Genomic DNA, 26,184 nt, shown 5'->3' on the forward strand with positions numbered 1-26,184 from the left:
AACTGAAGTTTCTCCTCAGTTAATTGCTAAACTCTTATCACAAATGCTTACTGCATAAAAGATGAGAGTTATCCACTGTATCCCTAAAAGAACTTGAGTCTGTAAGAGTTCCAAAAGGTAAGTTCAATGCTCATAATAACTTCTGAATGCTCAGGTACAACAGGACTTGGCAGCTGTTAAATTTAAGTGGCATCCCGCAACTTTTCTTAAAAAAGAAAGTGGCTTTTCATTTACTGTATTATGCTGAATTAAATTGTCCATCTTTTACAGTATCTGTCAGAATTAAAAGATGAAAGAATTACCAAAGTTTATGTCACTTAAGTGAGTGCTTACTCTTGCATGTTTTTGTGTTAGGCACAAATGAGTGAGATGAGACTAAAATTTGAACAAGTCACCAAGGAAAATGAAAGGTAAATAATTGCACTGCCCTGTTACTACTGCTGGTTTTTCTTGATTTCTAAACCTTAAAAAGCCTTTTTTCTAGGACCTTGAAATCTTTTGAATCTACTTAATAGTTGAAGATCTCATACTCACGAGCTTAATGTTAGAGTCTCTAAGTGCTTAATTGCTTACAGCATTGTTAAGTGCTTACAGCACCAGGTTTAGGAGATTTAACCATATCTCTAAAAGAACTAGATATTAAACTATTTCAAACTGTCTATTGTGTTTGTAGAACATAACTTAATAGATTTAAATATGAGTTAGAAGTAAATAGCATGTACAGATTGAAGGTACGGTATACTTCAGTTGTTAAAAAAAAAAATCTTGTTAAAGAACTACTTTGCTGAACTTAGTTCTTTGAATTTCAGGCTGCATGCAGAGTTGAAGGAGGCTCTTGAGAAGCAACTGGAGGCTCTTCCTTTCATGCCTCTGGGAACTGATATTCCTGCAGATGAAGGAATAGTGAGAAACCTTCAAGAACAACTACAACTGACGAATCAAGTGTGTGAGATTAAACATTTGTACTGTTTTATTTCTCTTGTTGTGCCATGGCAAATGAGGGGAAGCTGTTTTATTTCTTCATTCAGAATTCACTTGTTCAGAGTTCCTTGAGACTATTTTGAGGTCCTCTTGACTTTCTGTAGCTAAAGAAACAAGTACTTACACTTTCAACTTAAAAACCTGAAGGAACTTCTCTCCTAGATTCTTATAGGAAGTTTTTAGTATTAATTTGTGCCTGTAATTTTACCTAGTTGACATGATCTTCATATTGAATTCCTGACCTGGAAATTAATAAAATACTTTGTTCAATTCAGGTTTTTGTAGTAGCTTGTCATTTTAATCAAAAACATTGTAATGTGATATTAGGAGGCAAGTATATGTGGGATATAGAAAATATTTAAACTGAAAAGATCAGGAAAATTTTTTGAGCTTATTACAATGATGTATCAATCCTGTTGCATATGATTAAGTTGAAGTTAAATTGAAAGCTGAATTTTGGTATTTGAATATTATATCTACTGTAGGCCTATGGTAAATACCTGTAAAAGTTTGAGCTATAAAAAAAATCTGGAAAACTTGCAATTCATTTGTAGGTGGCATTTGAACTTGTAAGCATCTGTTTTTCTGCTTATGAATTTGGTATTTTGTCTGCATAGTTGTAATGCATGCAGGGAAAAGTACAGAAAATGGCATTTATTCAAAATAGAAGTTAAGACATCTCTCTTTAGAGAATAATAGATGAAGGTAAATGTGCTGTAATAGAATATTTTATACAAATCATTGTTCTGTAACTTAGGAAAAAGAACAAGCAATAGAGCTCTGGCAGACTGTATTACAGGAGCATGATCGACTCCAGCAGCAGTACCAGGAACGCATGACCGAAACGCAGATTCACGTGGCTGAAAGGCAAAAGCAGAAAGTAATTTTCGTTTATGTTTTTGTTAACTTTGGAATGTCTTTCTATACTGTAGAGATTCTGGGTCTGTGCGTAGTCAAACTGAAGTGGCGGCGTTCTACCAGTACCATTAATTGTTTTCCATAATAGTCATCTAAAGTTGAGTGGTCAGATGTGGTCACTGATTCATCAGCCAAGTGCACCATTACAACTGGAAAAGTTCTGTGTTTCAAATATAAGGGCAGGACCTTGAGGAATGCACATACATGTATATGTGCACAAGATATGCATGTACATATAAATAATCATATGTTTGAATTGCATGGTTGGAAATCTTCAGTAGAGTTCAACATCTGAAAAAGTTGCTAAAGATTTCTGAATTCTAAGGTGTAAGTCTTTTGTGTTTTCTGCTATGTTTGAATCCTGAATTTTGTCTGTAAGGTCACAGTGGGATAGTGGGAAAAGTAGTCTCCATTTCCAGTTGTCATTCGGTAAAGAAGCATGTGTGAACAGATTAAAATTCAAGTTCACCAGTATTCTTCTAAAGCTAGCTTGTGTTTAGCAGCCTGTTTCTCTTCTGCTCCTTCTGGGGAAGGCCTTTCAGGAAATCTTAGTTCAGAAAAGAAGCTGTTTTGCTCTGACAAGCTATATAAAGATGCTCAGTGTGTGAAGAACTAATAGAAAATTCATGCCTGTGTGTACCTTGCTACAGATATTTCTAGGTCTGTAAAGAGATGCTACAAATTTTTAACGTTTCCTTTCCATTTTCAAGTACATTAGACTTGTGGGCACGGTTACAGCTCACCTGTATAACAATATTTTTTTTTACTGATTTTTGTTCTTTTGTGGTATTAAGTCCACCTCAGCAATATGCTCTTTTCCAAGAAACAGGAAAAAGATCTGTACAGGTATTGTGCTCTGTCAAGTTTCATAATTATTTCAAGTAATAGTTATGAGGACTCTCTTATCTATGTGTAGTTCCAACTTTTTGCTCCTGTTCCTTCTATTAGGTTTTCTTGCATTGCATTGTCAGTTACTGGTAATATACGCATAGTAGAGCATACAGAGTCATTGGTAGCTGTTGGAGGGTTTAGGGCTGTCAGATTCTACTTTTCCTCAGTAACTAAATCCTTGGCGGATTTTAATGCCGTTATAACAAGAATAAGGTTGAGCTGCCTTTTATTCTTAAATGCTACTGGTCTCCCACAGAAAAAGACTTTTCAGTTAAATAAATTTTTATTTTAGGTTTTGCTTTTAATGGAGGAGCAGAAAATAGCTATCAGAGGTAAACAGAAATAGGTAAGACCAACTAGAATTAGAATTGACAGAAAGCAAAGATGAAAGAGGATATCATTGTAAGGGTTGGACATAGTAAATAAGGGAGTTGTTGGAATACGTTTCTGGCGTATACTCGGCCTTGAGGTGTTAAACACAGTACAACTAGTAGATATTCCAGCTCAGGGATGTGAGTCTTCTCTATGCTGTGAAGACACTTGGCATGCTGCAGATGATTTTTTTGTGTTATGCTAGTTTTCCTAGGAAGACAGAGTTAACGTTCAGGGACTCAGGAGTTGAATCGGAACGATTTTTTGTATAGACACAAGACATCCTATACGGTGAAGAGCAAATTAAACCTGTCCATTCAGGCATTTTTTAATTAAGGGGTACATGTCTGCTACTGTGCTTATCAAAAATGCTTGGAGTAGCGTCGTAGTCTGTGTGGCTCTTTAAAGACACTACTCATGTATGCTTTCATATTTTGATAGTAAGTGTGTATGAGTTTTGGAAGGAGGCAATTTGTAACTGAGTGAAATTCAGATACATTTTTCAGTAGTAAATTTAATTTGCCAGATTACTAGGTCGACAGCTAAAAGCAATCTAATTAAAATCTACAAAGGCATATTGAATTTCCTGCAACATGTATAAATTTTTTTGAAAATGTTTTCTGTTGACTATGAAACTCTCTGATTATACACTCTTTATGATGATGATGATTATAAGAAGCTCTGAATTCTCTTTTTAGGATCAACTGACTGGCTTTCAACAGTTGACTCGGCAACTGCATATAGCCAATGAGAAAATAGAGTTGGTAAGTAAAACCTTCTGAGCAGTGACCTAGTAAATTATGTTTTTTTCCTCAAAGTATAAAAGAAAAGCAAAAACTCCTTCATACGTACCTGGCTGGAAAAGAACTTGTGCCACTCAGATTTGCAAACTTCTCTAGGGACCAGCCAAAAATCAAGTAGTAATGTTTTTTTTCCTGAACTCCAAACACCAGGTCAGGGTGGTTGAGAGGTTAGCTCTTAATATTGTGAGCTCTTTGTTCAAGAAGTCAGTGGTAAGCTTACACCCAGAATTTTAGTATGTGGTGAGTGTACTTCAGTCACACATTCAAAACAGTCTTCACAAAGGAAAAATTTATTTAAATTATTACCTCTTATGTAGGCTAGCTCTGCCACACGTTTATCAATTCCTAGTTAGGCACTGCTGGCTTCAGTATCTGTCGTTGACTTTTTCAGGGATTTTTCTGAGCTCTAATAATCTTCTAGTGCTTCATCCATATCCTTAGATTGTGAAACTTCTTATTCTCTAAGCTTTAGCCTAGCACTTTCAGGATTGACCAACAATTTTAATATGGTAGAAAAATTGAGGTGAAAGACATGGTGAAGTTTCTGGCTGAGCGGCTTCTTCTCTGAAAGACATGATTCCTGTGTGATTTTTGATTAATGTTTGTCTTGGATACCGGCAGTGCAAAAAGACCCCTAACCTACTCTAGGCAGTCTAACTCTCTTCTGTCTTTATCACTGGAACATTTTTTCCTCACATCTGACCTATTGTTAAAATACAAGCCTGTTTCTTTGGTGTGAAATATTGTAGGTACAGAGGAAAGATTGCTACATTCTTTGTCATGGTGTCTGTTATTGAAAACTTTCATATTGCCATCTTTTTCATTTCCCCACTTTTTCTATTCTGTTCAAAGCAAGTCAAGTCTTTAAATGTTCTTTGACTATGTTTTTAAGATATCTAATCATTCTTCTTGCTCACCTTTAAATTCTTTCCAGTTGTGCCATCATTCTTGAACTGTGGTGCTGGAAACAGTGCAATACTCCAATCAAGCCCTTACCAATGTTCAGTAGCATATTGCAGATTACTGCAGGATTGTATCTTGCAAGCAGTTGTCCTGTTTACAAGCTGGTTTGTTAGTATTAATAAAAGCAAAATAATGCACTCGGAGAGGAACTTTTGCCTTATGTAGTCAGCGATGGTCTCAAAGCTAATCTCTGAAGATAGATACTTTAGAGTTATTGCTGTCTGAAAACAATCTCAAGCAAATACAATGGTGAGCTTTTAAAGCAGTTTTGCTGAGGATTTGGAAGTTACAGACTGTCTGATCTGCTGTTACAAGCAAATCAGTAGTAGGTACCTCAAATATAGAATCACTGAATGCTTAAAATCATAAAATTGGAAAGAGATTATGTGGAGAGGAGAGAGTAAAATATGTGAACTCTTTGAAAGGAATGAGGCAGACGATGTTAAGGTAAAGGTAATCCGTTTGTTTGCGTTATCCAAAAAACATTTGGCAAGGTCTATTACCAAAGGCATAAAGATGTAATGGGATAAAGAAGCATGCCCTTTGGTGAACTAACAAACTGAAAAATAGGAAGTGAAGAGACAGAATAATTAGTCAGGTTTTTTATTGTGGTAAAACAGCAGTGTTTCCTAGATGTGCTCAGTTTAGAGTTGTTCAGCATATTTGTAAATGTTCTGGAAATTAGATTCAGTATTGAGGCAACAGTGTTCACTACTGATGTTAAACTATTCAGGGCAGTGAAAACTGAAGTAAACTGCAGAAATTTGCAGAAAGATCTCATGATGTTGAGTATCTGAGTGAATTTAATTTGACATTTTGTTGGTATTAATAAAAGCAAAATAATGCATGTGGGCAGGGGGGAGCTTTTACTTTGGGTAGTCTGTGATGGTCTTGAAATTAACTGTTACCACTCATAATAGGTATTTTAGAAGTAGGCAGTGTCTGAAAACAATTCTTGGCAACAGTCAAAAAGGCAAGAAGAATGTTAGCAATTATTAGGAGACAGGGGAAAAGGAATATATTGTGCTTAAGTCCACAGTACAGTAGCATCTTGAATGCTGCCTGCAGTTGTGGTCATCTCTAATATCTCAATGTAAGGTATACAGAAGATCTAGAAAAGGCTAGTAGGGTAACAAAAACCTGAAATGATTCTCAAATGAGAAGACAGCTGAAGGAGAATGACACCTCCAGCACGATGGCTGGCATAGAAAAAATGAAGGAGGAGCAATTTCTCATTGTTTCTTGTCTCTAAGGAATTCTTTTCAGCAACGTGTGGTCTACTGTGGTACTCACTGTGACAAGGTATTCTAGATGCCTAAACTAGATGGGAATGCAGATGGTAGGTCTGAGCTATTAGAATTCCCATCTCAGGAAGTTCTTACACTACCAAAATATGGGAAAAGAAGGGGAGGATTAGGAAACATCACTCTGCATTTGCCTTTCTAAAATACTCTACCTAAACCTTGGAACTTTGAGACCAGCCACAGTGTTAAATAGACCTTATTGGCTATTTTTATGGTATTATATTCTGTAGAAATGCCCTATTACAATTCTGAATATATAACATTTTCAATACAATAAGGAACATGTTACAAATATCTCCTTATTTTGCAGAGCAATCAACAGTTTCTGAAAACTGTAACGGAACAGAATGTGGAACTAGAGCAGCTACGAAAACAACTGAGGTATAAACCAGGCAATTTAAAAAAATTATTAAATATAATTTCTATAGCTTTTTTTAACCTGCTGCTGTATCATGGGCCTTGTTTGTACTGCAAACTGACTTGATAGTGATAGTTACAATGGTTTCAGTTAATGCCTCTTAAGTTTGTTACAAATGTGTAACATTATTAGTCCATCATTAGTGTTAGGGTGGCATATTTCCAGTTAGTTTGGTTCAGCTATTTCCTGAAATATTCAACATTTGACTTTTTGATTTAAAAGGAACAAAGCATCAGTATCACAACAAAATTGACCCTGAAGATAAATTTTCATTAGAATACAATTTGCTCAAAATGCAGTTACATAGTTAATCATTACAGTTCTGAAATTTGAATGTTCAAAGTAATTTCAAGTTTTAATGTTTTTAATAAAATTTCCATTCACTGTTTCTCAGTAAAGAGCTCTAAACCATAGGCTGTTTGGAAGTTAGAGGTAAGAGAAGCGTTAATTACATTCCTGAAGTATATCAAGGAAAATGAGAAAAATACCTGTGACACAATTTCATGATTATTTGTATTTACAGCCATAGTCTGTTCAATGCCAGTTTACTGGATCTGTTAACTCTTTTAATTAGTGATGGTTGAGGTCAAACTAAAAATTTCAGTGAACAGTGGATTTGTGGACTGACAATGAAAAGGAAATGGACTCATTATCAACCAGTGTTATTTTTTTGTATAGCATTACCTAAAGCTTTAAATAAGCTTTTAAAAATAAACTTCTAAGTTTATAAGCTTAAAATTTATAATGTACTTTTTTTTGTTTAATCATTAAATTTTCCTTTTATTTCAGTGATTGTAATTTCCTTTGATACTGTGATTAAAACATTTAATATGGTTGGACTGCTATGATGTTCTACACTAGTTTTACCTTTTGATTTTAAAGAACATCACCCCAAAAATGGTAAAAATAATTTTCATTCTTATGTAAAAAGTTAAAGATGGTTCTGTGTGTTTGTGCATGCACTCAATTTTGTATGCAGCTTTTGCAGGTAATGCTGGTATTTAGAAACCTAGGTTGACTGAACTCATTGTAATACTGATTTTATCCCTCCAAGAAAGAATGGCTGCATCAGACATTCCCTCTTCTCTCTTCCAAACCCATACAAAATACTACATGAAGAGCAATTGGTATCTGTTGTAATGCTAAGTGCTTATCACTGTAAAGATTGGGTGTTATACAAATTTCAACATCTGTTTAATAGTTGTACTATTCATAGATATTAAAGTTACTGTGTCACAATACCCAAAGTAAAAGATACAGGTTTAGAGTGAATGAACCCATTCATTAGCATTGAATATTGGTCATTGTTGAATATTTATTAACTAATTTAAAAATTGGTCTTTTTTTCAAGATTGGTTGTGTCTAAACTTTACTGCTGTTAGAGCAATAAAAATTAGCTGCTTCTAATATTAAGCTTTCACCCCCAGCTTGGTATGTTATGGTTTACTTACTAGAAGAATTTTATTTGTTTTAAACAACGTTTATTTTTACATTTCCTTTGTACAATAAATTTAGGATCAGAACCTGCTTACAAATGCCAAGTTACCTCAATCACTGAAGATGTGTTTTTGAGGGGGACTTGTTAGCACTTCTCATTTTTGTTAGCCAAGATTTTTCCATGGAAAAACTATTTTCAAAAATAGTGTGTTTTGGAGAAGGAAAATGTTGTGACAAGCAATCAAAGATTAAGGTGGTATTCAGGGTATTTGCTAAAATACAGTATTTCCAAACTCAGTCGTCACTTGCAATTTGCTTGTGCATGCTACTATTTAATTCTTAAAAGGGAAAGGACAACATTTTCATATCCCTACTTTTTTTGGAATTTCTTTCCTTGCAGAGGGTATTAGTATTGAATTACTGTTCTGGTGTCTCATTCATCTATAAATCTTTGGTCTTGCATTGACATGCTTACATTGACTCATGTAATAAGTGGGTATGAAAGCAATTAGCATTAACTGAGCCTATTTTAGACATTCAATAAATGCTATCAATGTTCAGTTTATTACTGCATTTCTAACATTCTCAGTGGTTTCGATTTTAACAAAACCAACCAAACAAAAAACAACCCACCAAACAAACTTAAAATCATTCAGATTGTGGTTGAGCAGCCAGTTGAGAGTGTTTGTCAAAATTACAGATGTCACTATTTCCTTTGGTCTCATCTTTGTTTAAAAGGAAACTCCTTTTTAGGCTTGACCCTTGGAGTTATATTAAATTCTTTAATGATAGCACTTTGATCAAATAATTTAGAATATGGCATGACAACCAAAATGGCCAAACTCTTCTGATTCATAACCATGTATACACACAAGGATCTGTATAACTGTCTATATGGCAATGAGTGTGGATAGTATAAGGGAAGTGCATGTTTTCTGCTTAAACTACTGCTTCAGGAAGAAGAAATATTAAAAGGTAGAAGTCCCTGGGACTGACTGAAAGCTAGTGGATCATCTTGCTCTGAACTTTTACTCGCAGATGCCCAAATATATATGCATATTTTTGATTAGTTGCTGTTTTATAAGCAGTGAAATTGTGAGTGAATTTAGATTTCCATTTAAGTATCCACAGGGCTGGAGTAGTCATCCTCCTTCTCATTTCAGAATACTAGATTTCTGATTTAGTATGTTCTGTCTGGGCAAGACTGCTCAACACATGTGGCTTAAGTCAATCAAAGTAGTTAACTGCATGCCATTAATCAATAAATGGATGATCAGCGTCTATACGCTAATAATCAATGTTAATATAACAGGGTAAACCATAATCCTAGGCATTTGCAATATATTAATAAACACAAATCTATAAACAGCCTTCTGTAGTTGATCCCATGAAGTACTGATCTCATACACTCTTGCTTGCTCTTATATAGGTACACACACCCTTTCTCACAAGAAGCATGGATTAAAAGTATGTGCACAGATACTCCCTTTTTGGGAAGTACATGTTCCCCCATCTGCACACCCTACAGCTGGAGGTGTGGGTGCTCCAGCTTTACGTGTGCTTGTGCTGCTTCCTGAAGTCTGCTAGTTGTGCCCTGCTGAGAAAGCACCCCTTGAGTTCCCATACACACACCTGATATGTTGGTCCCCATTTATTTCACCCTGGGCTGTCAGCTGGGTGCAGGCTACTCCTGGTGTCTGGTGGGGCGGCTGCTCTCAGGCTTGGGAGAAGGTGGCAATGCCCATGGGGTGACTCCTGGCAGGGTCAAACACAGCTTCACTGCCGGGCTGTCCCTCTAAGGTCCATCACCCACAATCACAAGTTTTCATGTTTCCTTTCAAGTTGTCATCTTCTCAGAAATCTCTTTGTAACTTTTTAATCTGGCTGGCAATGATCATGAGCAACCTTTGTCATTGCTACGCTCCCCATAGCGTTCTCAGTTTTGGGCAAAGAGGCTCTCAGGGGAATTTTATGTCTCTAATTACGGGCACTGATTACACTCATGTTCCTCTCAGATCAGCTAAAAGTTCTTGCATCCCTAAAAACGGTACTATGTTATACTCACAAAGCTAATGGCAGCAGCTCTATATAGCTCTAAAGTTAACTGCTGCAGTGATTCTCAAAGAAGTCTGGAGTATTTTCACCAGTTGTTTCTCTACCATGAAGTTACATAGATGTAGTCTGTGTGGATTATATAGCAGACAGTTTAATCCTTTGGATGTTTTTAATAGATTTACATTGATTTGTGGTGATAGAGTAACAAGTCTGGAGAGGAAAAGTAGATTTAAAAAAAAAAAAACAACTTACAAGAGAATTTAGGTTTGATTTAGGTTTGTATGGCCTAGGTTGAATGTAATTTTGGAGCTTTTGGTATTGCTAAGCTTATAAATGTGTGTTCATAAATTTTAGGTATTTTAAGATTAATATATAGCAAAGTATACAGTCTGACACACGCAGCCATAAAACACTTTAAACATGCTCCTAGTATTGTCATCCTATTTCTCTAGTATGCGTGCTACTAAAGGAAGACTGCCAGATTAAGTTTTGCCAAGTAGTCTGGGAAAAAGAAGACAAAATTAGGAGTTCTGCTGGAAGGTACTTTCAGGGTGATTATTAGCTTTTTTTCTTTAGATCAGAAGCTGACCTTACCCAAAATAAACAATTGAAATTTGGGCAAAAACTCCCTAAGAAGTGTTTGAGAACTGAGTCATTGCTTCTCGTCAGTGTTAACATAAACTCAATATAAAATGTACAGTTACACTGTACTATTTACATACTATTCATGTACTATTACACTAGCTATTAAGGGGTCATAATCTGCCATGCATAGAGACAATGTCATATTTGATGTATTTCTGTAGAGAGTTGAGGTTTGAACTGTTGGCATTACTAGGACAGAAACTTGGCATTGCTAGGGCAGGTATCTGCATTTCAGAATCTTAAAGCTTTTAAACGGAGATAACTTGCCACGATTATGTTAAAGATATATTGCACAGTGAAGAATAAAAGCTGCATCTTTAGAATCAATTTGTTGCTTGTTAAACACACACTTCTGAATTTGATCTGAATCTTAATTTGGTCATTAAAATAAATTTTTAATGCTTCAGCTGTTCTGAGTTTTATGAGCTCTCTATATTTTTCTTGTTTTCCCCTTCTTATGCTGGGGTTTGAGTTTTTATTTTGTTTTGTTTTACAGCACATTGAAAATAGTTTTAAATATTTTGGGGGAAGCAACTTAATGTCCTCATAAACTTAACAGTACTTTTTGTAGGAGAAAGGTGCATGATTCAGATGGAGTAGGATCAAAGGTTTGGACCTGCAATGAGGACCATGTGTCTGGGAATAAAGTTTTTATCTTTGTTTTTGCTTTTTAAAGAAATGATAACAAAATTAGCTTTTCTGATTAATTAAGCTGAAATTAAATATTTGCTGTAGAATTGCTGGGGTTATGTATATTTTGCTTAAGATTTTCATACAGGTATAATATGCTCTTGTCTTTTATGCCATTAAATTAAAATTATTATTTCTATACAGAATTTTTGCTTGAAGTTGATTCTTAACAGTGTTAAATATTTTCTAGCTGCTTTCATGGCTATTAGTGCTCCAGTTTGCATTAGCTTATCTAATATGTTTATTCTTTTTTAACTTTATCATACATTCAACCATTGGTCTTTAAATTTAGCCTAATACATAGCCTGAATAATTGGGTTACACCCCAGGTGAAGGACTCTGTATGTCTTTCTGTTCCCAAGTCAGAGGAGTAGGAGCGTTGCTCCTTGCAATAAGCTTTTCTACTGAGGAAGAAGTCTGATTCATTAACTAGTCCTTTTTTTTTTTCCTTTTCTGTTTCAGCTCATCAAACCTCTTCAGATTACAAAGCACATCAGTTAAATTCTTCAGAAGCGGTTAATGATTTTTTTTTTTAATTCCTAGTCAAATTGCTTTAAAAAGTGAAATCTAATTCTGAAAAAGATTTCTCTATTAAATATCTGTGGCCAATTATATCTAAGTTATTGAATCACGTAAAGTTTTTGATTGCCTAGTCCTCCCAAATATTTAATCAACACATATGCCTTCTTGTTAAGCTATCTTTAAGAAGTAATTTCCACAGGACAATTGTTTCATGAATTTGGTATTCCTCTCTCACTGTCATATAGTAAGAAGGAGAAGGAAGGGGGAAACATTTTCTGCCCTGTAGGAACAGTATTATGAAATCTCACTGCCCTTCACAGCTATTTCAACAAAGTTGTAATGGAGTTGTTTTTTTCCCCCTATAATAACTGAAATGTAATTCATAGACTGTTTTCTTTATACAGGCAAGCCAAAATAGATGGGCGGACAGCAAATGCTAAGGTTGATGAAATGACCAGATTGACAGAGAGGCTTCAAGGCCAGTTGGAGAGAAAGGTATTCTAGAGAAAAGATTAGTTTTCTATTGCAATTGAATGGCTAGTTAGTTATCTGAATGCTGACGTTAAATTAATCGCAAGTTGTTCTCTAACTTGTTTTATGTTAGTATATCTTTATTTTGTTTGGGCAAGCTCAGATGATGTCTGGATAATACATATATTCTTTCTAGGAAGAAGACGTGATATCTGCCCAGCAAAGAGAAACAGCATCTGACAAACGCTTGCAGCAAATGCAGTCTAGTATAAAACAATTAGAAGCAAGGTAAAGATGGCTCATTGGATGTTAATAACAGGATACATGCAAGTGAGATAAAATATTATGTTTTTTTCAGCCTCTGGGTTTTGTGTTTCTGAGCAGTTCTGTTTTCTCCAAATACAGCTGTCTTATGCTTGGCTGCTCTCTATCTTATTTGTTCTATTCTGCAGCCTTTCAGAACAGCTTCTGATTTCAGTGTATTTAAAATTATAAAACAGACCACCTCATTTCATTGACTGTAATGGAGAAAAAATGAGGCATATATTTTTCATTCTAGTGCATAAATTCTAGTTACTAAACTCTCATTAGCTTTAGGTGGAGTTCTAAAGAAAAACATTCACACTGAAATTTGAAAATGTTTATATAAGCTAGCTGGTTTTGAGGTTAATACAGATTTTTCTTTCCGTGTTAAATAAGATTTGGTTTCAGGTCTTAGTTCAGCAATCTTTATACAAAAAATATTATTTAATAAAACTGTTAAAGCACACTTCTTAACAATAAATGCTAGTTACAAAAGTAGTTTGAATACCTGCTAAGGAGTAGAACTTTAATTCCAGCACTATCTACTGGAAGATCTAAGACTCGATCAGGTTCTTTTGTGGGGTTTTTTTTCCCCCCTTCACTTTCCAAGGATATCACACTTAGCTGAGCACAGTGATTTTGATTCAAGTATCACAAACAGTTTTTGAATTACTAACATTAGTCAAATGACCTAATAGCTAAGAAGAATTCTTAAAATTTATTGTTGCAATAATTGTGTGACCAGTCATCTTCCTTTCTTGGTCACAGCCTTGTGAGCGTGATTAGTAGACTCTTCAATAACTCTAGAAACCAAATGATTACTAAGGAACCAACCTTGTGACTATGTGGTCAAGTGCTGCCTCAAGGAGTTGCACAGACTTGTGTGGCTACCTCTACTTGATGAATTTCACTGGCCTGACCATTGTGGAGGCTCTTAAGTTTATTTTAGAATGTCTTAAGGAATTAGCTAGTTTTATTTTCTGTAGGTTTTGGTTCTACAAAAATTGTGCTTTGGTTCTACAAAAATAGAGTGGTTGGCTTTGTATGTTTTATTACAAACATGTTGGAAAGTACAAAAGCATGGCTGCTTGAAAAGTGCTCACTATGGAGATTTAGAACCGTGCACTTTATTGAACCAGCAGCACTTGTGGAACTTTCTGAGATTTTTTTGAGGATACCTCTGAGACTCTCTTGCCCTTTCTTGTGCCTGCCAATTCTGACAATCATAATTAAACAATAAGAATTTCTGAGCTGTTGTAAAATTACCAGTGGTTTTCTTGTTCTAATGGTATAGCTGCAACTTCATTGCCCACATCCAATTACTCCGTTTCCTCCACAGAGGAAAACTTTATTCCTTCTGGGGCTGTTCTATTCTGTTTTAATATAGAACATTTTCAGTGATGTATCCCAGGACAGCAACATTCTTCTAAGGATCTTCTGAGATTAGATATCTGAGTTAACTCCTTTAATTCTGTTTCTTTCTAGGACTTGATGAATATTAAACTCAAAGACTCTGCCCAAAAACAAGCAGAAAACCAGGAATGCAGTTTTGGCAACTTATGAATAAATACTTCCTATTAGTTTAGTTTGAAAGAATTAGTGTCTTAATTAAGCATCTTATTGTTAAATGAGTAAAATTGTGACTGTCTTGTAGATTACGTGTTACTGTCCAAGAGGCTGAACAGCTGAGAACAGAAAAAACAGCCCTGGAGAAACAAATTAGAGAGCTTCAGACAAAGTATGCTAATCTAGAAAGGGAGAAGTATGATGCTGTTGCGAAAGTCCAAGATTGCATACAGCTCTTAGAGGAAGCTAACCTACAAAAAAGTCAGGTAAGGCAATGGATGAAGATATTTCTTAGATATTAGAATACTTTCATCACTTACAGTTGTGAAGTGCCTGATTATGTATTCTTACAGGCATACGTGCATACACAACCAAGCTTCTTTTATGTCTGTTGTACTAAAATTAGTAATGTGTAAGATAGCAAACTGTGATATCACCATACATTACTTAGACTTGTCATACGGTATAAATTTCAAAGAGTATGTTGAGTGCCTGGATAAAGATGATCTAAGTGATAATACTGTACCTGAACTTGAATTTTCAAAAATTTTTGACAGTTTCTTATCAAATACTTATAAACAAATTGGGCTATCAGAATAAAAAGGAAAGTCCTGTTATGAATTTATAACTTATTAATGGTTAGGAAAGAAGAGCTAAAACTAAAGGGACTTTTTTGTTATATGATGGACATAGGTCACCAAGAGAGTGAGTTCTGTGTTCAGATCTTAATTATTCAGAAGAAATCTGGAAAAGTGACTGAGTAATGAGTGGGTGAAGTCTGCAGCCAGGAAAAAATTGCAAAGGTGTTTATTAGTGTATTATAAAATGGCAGAAGAAATTCAAATGTGCCATACTGGGTGCTGAATTTAGTCTTACCAGTCAAAAAACGAGGTGTGGATGTCTCTCAAGAATACGTTCACGCAGTCCTCGGTGGTACTCGATATAATCAACAGAATGTTCAGAATGAGAGTTAAAAATAAAGATGCCTTTAAACATAGTGCACCTTCATGTGCTGTTTTGATCAGCCCATTTCAAGCAAGACATAGGAGAATTAGGAAAGTGCAGGAGGAGTCAACAAAGAAAACTAGATGTGGAGAGGCCTTAAAACAAATTTTTATATACAATATGTGATTAAACTGTCATAGGATGATGTATGTGTATGCCAAAAGTATACATTTGAAAACAGTCAAATTCACGACAGGACAATCCACCAAAACTTCCTAAAGATCAGGGCCTAATCCAGCAAGTCTTGATGTGCCTATTGATCAAAGCAAATAGTCACCCTGTTTTCCCAGTCCTTAACTTTCCTGAAGTATCTGCTGTTTGCCCCTTTAGGAGATAGGGTACAGGGCTTGATAAACTTTTGCCTACTATGGGCTCTTGTGCTTTAATGCTAAGCTTCAGTTCAAGTCAGGCTTTTAGAAATCTAATGAATTGTGTTTGCTGGCAAGACAGAACTTTAATGCACATCTGATGACTAGCCATCAATAAGTGAAACCCAGTTTAGTTAATGTCTGTGGGAATAAATGGAGAATCTTAGAATTGATTCTATGTGGGCTAACGTTGAACTGTTGAGCGGTTAAGGAGATAAATGCTCCCTTTTAGTCTGAAGTTGCTTTTCAAACTTGAGGAGCTCCTGAGTATCTAAACTAGCTTTTTACTTTTTAACTTTTGGAATATTAAAGTTAGTGTTGCTCCTGCTGATTTCAGTTCTGTTTCAAAGGAGACAGACCTGCCTCCTTTTTTCTGACAGAAAAGGGAACTGACTTCTTTAAAGAGATCCTGCTACCTTCTGGCCTGCTTCTAGAACAGATTAAAATATTGACAAAGCTTAGGGTTGTGGTCATTACAGCAGTTAAACTTCTGTGATTCTTCTTCTAATTCAAAAGAGGATTATCATCTTGTTATAGTCTTTCTTCCCATATATTTATAGTCATTTAGGAAACCCTTTGGTGGCATCTTTTCATAATTTCCTCATAACTTTCTGCATCTCATTTGCTTTGTGAACTGATCTTCTACAATTCCCTTTACCTGTTAGGTTCTGGTTCAGAAAGGGGTGAAAAATGAAACTTTACATCCTCCAGCTCTTGATGGCCACCTTTGGACTTGTCAGTTCCTTTTTCTTAGTAAGATATTTTGATCCTTAACAGCATTCCCCTACAGCCTGATAGTGGGTAGAATATGAAGAATGAAAGGTAAAAATAAAATCTTTCTTTTCAGAGTTTAAAAAACAGAAAACACTCTTTCATTTGAAACTTACTGGTAAGGAGTATAAATCATATTTCCAGTCTGCTAAATATTAGTACATCAGAGTGGTGTTAGAACACCATTTTTCATCCAAAAGTAGTTCAGGAGATCGTTTGATGCCACTTGCTATGAACTCACATGAAGTTGACAGAAAGAAGTGGCCCAGTAAAAATTATTGTGATGTAGATTGCGTCTCTAAGACAGTAACTTGAACAGTTACAGATAAATAAGTGGCTTGTTATAAGTAACAGTTTAGAGTAACGCCATAGTAAGGATAAACTGGAATTCACAGACACTTGTTAATTTACTGCTCTGGCTAAAAAATCCTGAATTTTTCAAACTGGGAAGTTTATTAATGAACAGGATAAAAAAATGCAGCATAGTACACATATCAGTTAAGTCTTCGTGTCTTAAACTGTGGCCATAGAGGTTTCTCCCTGCTCTGTAAGAGATTGAGGGGTGGGAGTAACAGGCTATCATAATAGTGCTGCTTCTGTTATGTTAACGTTATAAAGCACACAAAGCTAAGCTTACAAAAAGACATCAGAAGAATTTTAAAAGAGTAGTTTGAGAAATAAAATACAAAGTTGAATTGAATGAGAGCAGTAAAAGAGAGTATGACCGATGAAGTGGCCTGTTACCGCCTGAAGTGAGTAACCTTCTATGGGCTGAATTTATATCATCCAATAGGGACATTTTTATGTCTTTTCTCCCTTTATGCATCTACATATTCTCTGTGTACCACCTAGGATTTTTCATCACGCCCATCAAGAGTTCTATATTCTGTTCTATAATCTTTTCAGACCAGTATCTCCTATTGTAATTTAACATCAGTAGCTTTCTTGCATCCTGTGGAGGAAGGGTTCCTTGCTAAACCTTTTTCTGTAACTCTCGCCATTCTTTTATGCTAAAGAGCTGTTTGGTTCATTGTTACCCACCATGAAAGGGACTGCATACACATTTCTTAGTTGCTTATAAATTTTTATTCCTTCACTTTTAGTTTTCTGAGAGATGAGTGATTTAGGATATCAACCACAAAAAATGTTTTGCTGTATGTAGGACATATGCATGTATGTGTGTGTACAGGTATTCAGTTTCCCAACAGAGAACTTTCTATGCGTCACTGTTGGCATTTTTATTACAAATCCTGGCCCCAGATGAGAACACTGGAGAGTAGCCTTAACTTCTGGTCCGAGATCCTCTGCTTTCTTCTGTATAATTCCATGCCCAGCCAAAATCTGAAAGTCCCAATAGAAAAAGGCATCTACTGACACTAAGTTTTTGCATGGTTCTGATTTACAAGAATGTGCATTTAGTGCAAAATGTTCTCGCTGTTCTTGTTTTCTTGTTGGGTCTCTGTGTCAGCTACTCCAAAGTAAAAAGGAGAAAAGGTTTTTTGAACAGTGTCTGTGTGTGGTTTCTTCTCTCAGTGCTAGATACTATGTCACCACTGAATATTATCAGCAGTATTTCAAGTTGTTATTTTTTTTTCTAGGCACTCTTTGGGGAGAAACAAAAGGAAGAGGAAATCAAAAAAATGAAAGATGAAATGTCTCAACTTGCAGAAGATACTGCTGCAAGAATTAGAAAGGCAGTAAGTTATGATGTTTAGAAAGAATGGGAAGATTTTTTGGTTTTTCTCAGCATGAAAAGCTATTGATGGTGCATGGGCATCATGAGCAGTTTTCTTACAAGTGTTTTGATAATATACGTAGCAAGGCAGCATGCTGACAGTACTGTACTCTTCAGCTTTGTTATCTGGACATATATTCTTTCAAACTAAATGATATTCTTAAATCTCTGAAGAACCAAAAGTGTTAATGTCTGTGCAGACACTGGTGTAGAGAAGGCTGCGCTGTGAAGATGTAAAGAATGGCACTTCGATTTCGGAGATTCTGTTCAGTAGCACATCAACAGACAAGTGTTGTATTGGTATCAATCACACAGAATCACAGAATCTTATAGGTTGGAAAAGACCTTTAAGATCATCAAGTCCAACTGTAGACCTAACACTACCAAGACCACCACTACACCATGTCCCTAAGCACCTCATCCAAACGTCTTTTCAATACTTCCAGGGATGGTGACTCAACCACTTCCCTGGGCAGCCTGTTCCAATGCTTGATAACCCTTTCAGGGAAGTAAAATTTCCTAATATCCAGTCTAAACCTCCCCTGGCGCAACTTGAGGCCATTTCCTCTCATCCTGTCACTTGTTACCTGGGAGAAGAGACCAACCCCCACCTCGCTACAACCTCCTTTCAGGTCGTTGTAGAGAGCGAGAAGGTCTCCCCTCAGCCTCCTTTTCTCCAGGCTAAACAACCCCAGGTCCCTCAGCCGCTCCCCATCAGCCTTGTGCTCCAGACCCTTCCCCAGCTTCGCTGCCCTTCTCTGGACACGCTCCAGCCCCTCAATGTCTCTCTTGTAGTGAGGGGCCCAAAACTGAACACAGGATTCGAGGTGCGGCCTCACCAGTGCTGAGTACAGGGGCACGATCACTTCCCTAGTCCTGCTGGCCACACTATTTTTGGTACAAGCCAGGATGCCGTTGGCTTTCTTGGCCACCTGGGCACACTGCTGGCTCATATTCAGCCGGCTGTCAACCAACACCCCCAGGTCCTTTTCTGCCAGGCAGCTTTCCAGACACTCTTCCCCAAGCCTGTAGCGTTGCATGGGGTTGCTGTGGCCCAAGTGCAGGACCTTGCACTTGGCCTTGTTAAACCTCATACAATTGACCTCGGCCCATCGATCCAGCCTGTCCAGGTCCCTCTGCAGAGCCTTCCTCCCCTCAAGCAGATCAACACTCCCGCCCAACTTGGTGTTGTCTGCAAACTTACTGAGGGTGCTCTCAATCCCTTCGTCCAGATCATTGATAAAGATATGAAACAGGACTGGCCCCAACACAGAGCCCTGGGGAACACCGCTTGTGACCGGCCGCCAACTGGAGTAAACTCCATTCACCACCACTCTTTGGGCCTGGCCATCCAGCCAGTTCTTTACCCAGCGAAGAGTACACCCGTCCAAGCCATGAGCAGCCAGTTTCTCCAGGAGAATGCTGTGGGAAACCATGTCAAAGGCTTTACTGAAGTCTAGATAGACAACATCCATAGCCTTCCCCTCATCTACTAGGCAGGTCACCTTGTCGTAGAAGGAGATCAGGTTGGTCAAGCAGGAGCTGCCTTTCCTGAACCCATGCTGGCTGGGCTTGATCCCTTGGTTATTCTCTACGTGCCTTGTGATGGCACTCAGGATGATCTGCTCCATCAGCTTTCCTGGTACCGAGGTCAGGCTGACAGGCCTGTAGTTCCCCGGGTCCTCCTTCCGACCCTTCTTGTAGATGGGCGTCGCATTAGCTAATCTCTAGTCAGCAGGGACCTCCCCAGTTAGCCAGGACTGGTAATCAAGGTATTTAATTTGTGATACGTGGCCTCATCTTGGAAGTTGCTGATGGAAGCTTATCATGTACGTTCAGATGATAGGACCTGTTGAAAGTTATACTGTCGGGTTTTTGGCATCGCAGTACTTAAAATATTTCCCTATTTAGGCAAGTAAGACTCTTCTACCAAGTCCGGCTAACAATCAAAAGGCTCAATATCACAGCACACTTAGAAATCAGAATTTGGTAGAGAAATTACTAAAAAAATGTTGTAGTCTTGTTATGATTTTTGTTATTGTTATGAGCAGCTGAAAAATTGAAGCACTTCTGATAAAAGACTAGTAACAAAATTAATTTTCTCCATGTTATGTCCCATCTGCAGTTAAAATGCAGACTAATCTACCTGGAGGTTCTCAGGAATTATCTGCATGTCAAAGAGACTTGCTTTATTTTAAGGGAAACTCCAGAGGAAATAAAGGCTTGTTACAAGCATGTGTTGGCAATGTCTTTTGTTGCAAGTGGACAACAGTGTAAAGCAATTGCTCATTTGTAAGTTTTCAGCAGTGTAATTGATTTTGCCTCCTGTCGCTTTCTTCACTATGACACAATGTGCATATGTACTGTATAGGGATTAAAGGATTCTTTTTCTTTCCGATCCTTTCATTTCAAGAGGTTTCAGGAATATACTGCCTAAATTTTCAGAGCCTTTAAAATGAGGATAGAGATGGTTTGTGCCTTGTTTGGTGGTTACCTGAAAGAATCATAAAAATTGTGTGGATTACTTAAAACTGCGATATTTAATGTCCTACATGATTTGGAGAAGATGCAAGAGCTAAAGAGCAACTAGGATAAGCACTCTTCTTGTGACAATGATTTACTAATCAGAATTTAGAAATTTAGAAATGTCCTATTTCTTATTTTGAAATTATCTCAGTAAAAGTGAATCTATCAAAAGCATAAAAAGTAAAATTTTAAACTGTGAGTTGTCATGTTTCTCCAGGTATTAACAAATACTTCTTTCGTTATGTGATCTAAAAAGTATGTTACACATTGCAAATAACTTGCACCTAATGGACACCAGCTTTCCTGATAGTCTTATTGTTCTTTTTGTAAGGCCTTGTTGTGATGATGAAAAGGCCTTTCTGCTTTTTTTTCTAAACACCCTTAGTTAAAGCAGTATGGATTGATAATAAACATTCTTTCTAACATTTATGTAGTAAGATTTGTCAGTTATTGCAGTCCCATGTATTTCTGTATTTATATACATGCACCACATATAGACAATATACATATATAAAAACAGGATGGAAAAACAGTTCACGGGATTAATTTTTTCGTTTTACTTTGGTTTTGATCACAGGTAGACTCTGCAAAGAAGCAATACAATGTGCAGATTTCTCGACTAACGGAAGAACTTTCAGCTCTTCAGATGGTATGGTGTTGATTGATTAAAGTATTTTCGATAGCAAAACATTTGAGACTTCTAGTGTGTGTTTATCAAGTAAAATACTAAATTCAGGTAAAAGTAAGTCAAGTAAAATATGATTGATGGATAATTGTCTAGGACTATGCTTTATTACTGTATAGCACTTTACATCCTCCATGTCTCCAGACATTAGTGCAACATACAGTGTCTTTCATGTTACTTGACAAAAGCGACTGTGTGCAGCATCTTTAACAGTCAGTGCAGGGATTCAGATTTAGGTGTAAGGGATATTTGCGTTGAAAATTCATTTTTAATGTGCAGATTTGCCTTATGTGTATGCAATCATATCTTACTTCTGCTGAGAATCTTGCTTGGCTCTGCATGAAATAATACAGTTCTGCAAATCCACGCATTACTTTGTGTAAGTTTATTCCTTGAGTTATGCATATTCTTATCATAGTTCACAAGCATCTTGACAGTGAGAGTCTGTGCTCTAGAAAACATTTCCCATGTGATGGCTTTTCTTAAGTATCCCTGTTTCTTTCAGGGATAAATAAAGCATGGAAGGCTGAGTATTGCATATCTATAGTTGGGTATGTATGTGAAAGTTGATAAAGTATGCTAAGAGAAAGTCTGTTTATCACAGTCATCATATTCTTGAACGAACCAGGAACTTGTAACAAATTATGTAGGAGACCAAAAGAGCTCAGTGCATATGCACCTATTTATGGATTAAATTTATTAAGAAAAGGTTTCATTTTACATGTCTTAGTCTGTATAGTGAATGAGACTGATCCTATAGAGAAAATAATGAGCAGGTAAATATAATCAAATGCATACATACCAGCAGCAAGAATTACATTTACAATGGCTGGGTTTTGGCTTTGGCACTTCTTGAATTCTTATTTCGAGTTATTTTTTATTAGTTTTATTTAAAAATGACTTTTTAAAATAGGAATGTGGAGAAAAACAGGGTCAAATTGAACGAGCTATTAGAGAAAAGAGAGCAGTGGAAGAAGAACTTGAAAAGGTAAGGCAATTGCATGCATTTTTACATCATGTTTAAGTTCTCTTTTCAGAAGGAAAAGATATTGATTTTTCCTATTTCTCGTGGGGGTTTTGTTCCCTTAATTTTCTTCTTTTATTTTTTGAGTAGATTTTCTTCATTGTAAATTTTCATGTGAATATTTTAATGTGGTTTTTTTAATCTGGAAAGCGTTTTAAAGCTGTAATACTAAACTGAAAAAGAGGGTTCTTTGAAAAGTGTAAAAAGTAAAAGGAGAGATGTTTGACATAATCAGAAAGAATGCTGGTATATATTCTGGTTAAACTTAAGCTCAAGAGACAGAAAACGAAATGAATGCCAGATCTTTGAAAACTTTTTTCCAAGTAGCAGCAACAATGATAGAAATTCAGTTTTGTTTTAAATCACTGGAAAATAGGACAGAATGAGGAGTAGTCTCCTTGTCAGTACTACACTGCCAATCACCAGTGCAAGGTAAAGGTGATCTTACATGTAAGTTTATTCTTCAGATTTACAGGGAAGACAGAGGCCATGAATCTGACAATAGAAAACTGGAGCAACTGCATCAGAAATATTTACTTGCAGAAACTACAAAAGGTGACCTTCAGCTAAGTCTACAGACAACACAAAATAAACTGAAACAACTGGAAATGAAGTAAGTAATGGATGTTACAGAGATTGGAATGGAAAACAATGGAAATTATTTCTGACTAATTAAATTGTTGGTTATGTGTTAGGTTTTTGTCACGTCGTCTTAACCAGTAGCAGGAATAGTATCAAGATACCACAGTTCTGAAGCAAGGGCAATTATGAATCACTGTAAAAGAATTAAAGGCGATAACATGCTATAGAATGAAAGACTTTCTTTACAAGATGAGAACTGCAAGCAGTTGTTTGACAAAAAATGAAAACAAGAGTATATTATTTGGAATCTTACTGTATTTTTAAATACTATGAAATATTCAGGCAGAATTTATTACTTTATAAATTGATCTACAGTGTGGTATCTCCTAGTACATGCAGAACACTATGTTTACATAGCATACTGAATTTCAGGTCTGCGTTCAGAGCTAATAGACATTATTGCAGTTCCAGTAATACAATGGTAAAAGTACAATATGGTACACGTTTTTAGACCAGGTTGTTGGTTTCAGCATGAAAAGGGTAGGATTCTCTGGAAGCTTCAGTCATTTCTGTACTCTGATGATTGTAAATCCTGTCACTTCACCAGAGCAATCCTCAGTTGGGAATCTGGAAATGTTATAAAAATGAAAATCTGTTTCACATTATCATTTTACTGAGATTGCTACAATATTAATTGGGTTTATGAATTCCATCATCTTGATAAAATTCTTTGCTGACCTGTGCATAGTTCTAGCTGTCAAGCCCATTAAACATGCTGAGCTGATACCAACTTTCAGGAAGAAACAGGGGAACAGCTGTACTGGATCAGACCAAAGATCTGGCCCAATATATATATTTTTTTTTTCTCTAGTACAGTAGTTGTTCAACTCTTGAGTTCCAACAAGACTTTTCTTCTCTTTCAGCTCTGAGGAAGAGAAATCTCGTTGCCAGGAAGTTATCTGTAAATTGCAAAGCATTCTGGATTCAGAAAGAGAAAAGAGCACCTTTGTCAGTGAACAAAGGCTAAAACTTCAGCAAGAGAATGAACAATTGCAAAAAGAAATGGAGGGCTTGAGAAAACTGGCCATAGAGGCTCAACAAAAAGCTAAAATAAAGGTATGGTTTATATGTTATTTTTATTTTAATGTAAGACTGATATTTCCTTAATAAGGCAGCAGTTCTAAGAGAAACTCATTGAAAGTTTAAATTAAGGATGCTTCCTGGTTTCTGCATAAAGTAATTTTGTTGTAGCGTTGTGTGTCCTCAGAATCTATTGGGTAACTCAATCTCTGCTAATTAAGTTGTATTTTAATATGTATTAAATTCTGCTTGATAAGAAGATCCCAAATGTTCTTTGCTTTTTATAAGATGAATAGATTCAATAATCACATATTCTCCTTCAAGTGATTTCAATTATTCCAGTTCCAGATCTTCATTTATCTACTGTCTGCAATGTGTTAGGAATCTCTGTATGACTTTCAGTCCAGAGTGTTCCTCTACTTGTATGTCCACCATGTTGTCAGAGCAGTATGTAAATCATAAATAATTTAATAGTGTGGTTGTCAAACATTGGTTCTGTATTTTCTGGACAGAGAACATTTTGCTAAATGAATAGCTGCAAACAAGATAATTAGCTGAAAGATGGATGTTCTTTTTGAACGTGTTGCATTAAATGCACCTGAACAGCCTGCAGCAGATTCATGGTACCTTTGGCTTCTGGAGGGAGTGACAGCTTTGATCCTTGATGTGCTTTCTAAACATATAAAGCTGGTACTTTCCCCTCTGCTCTTACCTCCAGGAGCGTAAAGATATTGAAAAGGGATCTAAGAATCTGCAGCAATGAAGATTACTTCAGTAAGCAAGTTCTGAATGGGGACCATCTCAAATCCGGTTTCGCCTTTGCACCACAAGATAAAGGAAGCAGTCAAATTAAACAGGAAATCTTGTTCCGACCCCAGAACCCTTTGGTCAAACGTAGTTTAAAAACAAAGGATCAGAGTCTTGTAACAGATAGGTAGCGGTTATAAAGTATATACCAGATCTTTGTCTCATTTCTAATCAGACAGGCTTCCATTATTGTCACAGATAAGATTTATTGCTTGCTTTCATTTTCCTCTGATGTACAAAGGATTTTAGATGCAGTTAAGAAACTCCTAACACATTTTAGCTAGATGAAAAAGAAAGCATGTGTTTCTGTGGAGAAAACACAAGGGAGAAGGATAAAGATTATTTACAAAAATAAGCATACACAGCTCATTATCCTTTATTGTCAGTTGTACTATTTGCTTAAATTGGCTTTGGGAACATGTATCTATTTGAGCATATAATTACAAGTTTAATTATTGTATTTTACATGCTTTCCACAAATGTTTATAAATTTAATTCAAGTGTTGTAGGAAAAAAAGTTAAAAGTGAGAGACTTGATTGTACCCGATTTGTATTCTTTCTAGATAAGCACAATGGAGCATGAGCATGCTGTGAAAGAACACGGATATGAAGCTCGACTTAAGGAAATGGAAGACACCAGTCAAAAGTCTACTGCTGAACTTAGACGTCTGTTAGTAGCTCAGCAAAAAGCAACAAATCGATGGAAAGAAGAAACAAAAAATCTTACTGAAACTACAGAAGCCAGGATCAGTAAGCTAAAGTAAGCGCAATTTTGTTCCTCTTCAGTTACAGTTAAACCTGTTACAGTTTTAGTTACTGTTTGGTGTATGGCAGTAGACCTGTGGTGAAAAACCATGAAGAGCAAACCATCGAGACTACATGATGTGCTTCCAGCAAAATAAGAAAGGATGTTCTAAAGAGAACTTTTGATGCTCTTTGTGAAGTTAGCACTGAAGTAAAAATTTCACATCATCTTGATGTGTGTGAATTTTGTAATGACAAAAAGTAAATGGAATATATTACTTTTAATTTTCTCTTTCAAGATATAGCACGCTCAGTTTAGAGAATTTTAGCTTTGGCTTATGAAAACTTCTATATTTATAGCTCTTCAGAACCGTCACCATAAAATCAGTTGTGGAGTGAGTCTCCAGACTTCTAAAATAAGCTGGAAAAAACCTATTGGGACGTACATCTAATGTTCTCTTCTGAGCAGCTGCTGTCATAAATGAGGATACAAATGAGTTGCGTGATTGCCCTAAGCA

General features: G+C 36.2%; 1 protein-coding gene across 6 annotated transcripts in view; it reads left to right on the top strand.

The window, feature by feature from the left end:
- The window catches only part of SCLT1 (sodium channel and clathrin linker 1), a 48,744-nt gene that overhangs the window by 6,412 nt on the left and 16,148 nt on the right, over positions 1 to 26,184 (top strand). For 5 of the 6 annotated variants that reach the window (XR_012042811.1, XR_012042812.1, XM_072863230.1 and 2 more), the window contains exons 6-19: positions 355 to 410; positions 810 to 942; positions 1,739 to 1,861; positions 3,861 to 3,926; positions 6,543 to 6,613; positions 12,404 to 12,494; positions 12,667 to 12,758; positions 14,428 to 14,605; positions 18,082 to 18,180; positions 21,322 to 21,393; positions 22,343 to 22,417; positions 22,921 to 23,066; positions 23,959 to 24,151; positions 25,486 to 25,682. Coding sequence is in view for 4 of the 6 variants with exons in the window: in XM_072863230.1 (XP_072719331.1) it covers positions 355 to 410; positions 810 to 942; positions 1,739 to 1,861; positions 3,861 to 3,926; positions 6,543 to 6,613; positions 12,404 to 12,494; positions 12,667 to 12,758; positions 14,428 to 14,605; positions 18,082 to 18,180; positions 21,322 to 21,393; positions 22,343 to 22,417; positions 22,921 to 23,066; positions 23,959 to 24,151; positions 25,486 to 25,682 (1,592 nt within the window). In the remaining 2 variants the exon portion in view is untranslated. The remainder of the gene's footprint in view (positions 1 to 354; positions 411 to 809; positions 943 to 1,738; positions 1,862 to 3,860; positions 3,927 to 6,542; positions 6,614 to 12,403; positions 12,495 to 12,666; positions 12,759 to 14,427; positions 14,606 to 18,081; positions 18,181 to 21,321; positions 21,394 to 22,342; positions 22,418 to 22,920; positions 23,067 to 23,958; positions 24,152 to 25,485; positions 25,683 to 26,184) is intronic. The other variant, XM_072863233.1, reaches the window with a different exon arrangement.

This window comes from Ciconia boyciana, chromosome 5 (genome assembly GCF_034638445.1).
Source record: "Ciconia boyciana chromosome 5, ASM3463844v1, whole genome shotgun sequence".
Taxonomy (NCBI): Eukaryota; Metazoa; Chordata; class Aves; order Ciconiiformes; family Ciconiidae; genus Ciconia; species Ciconia boyciana.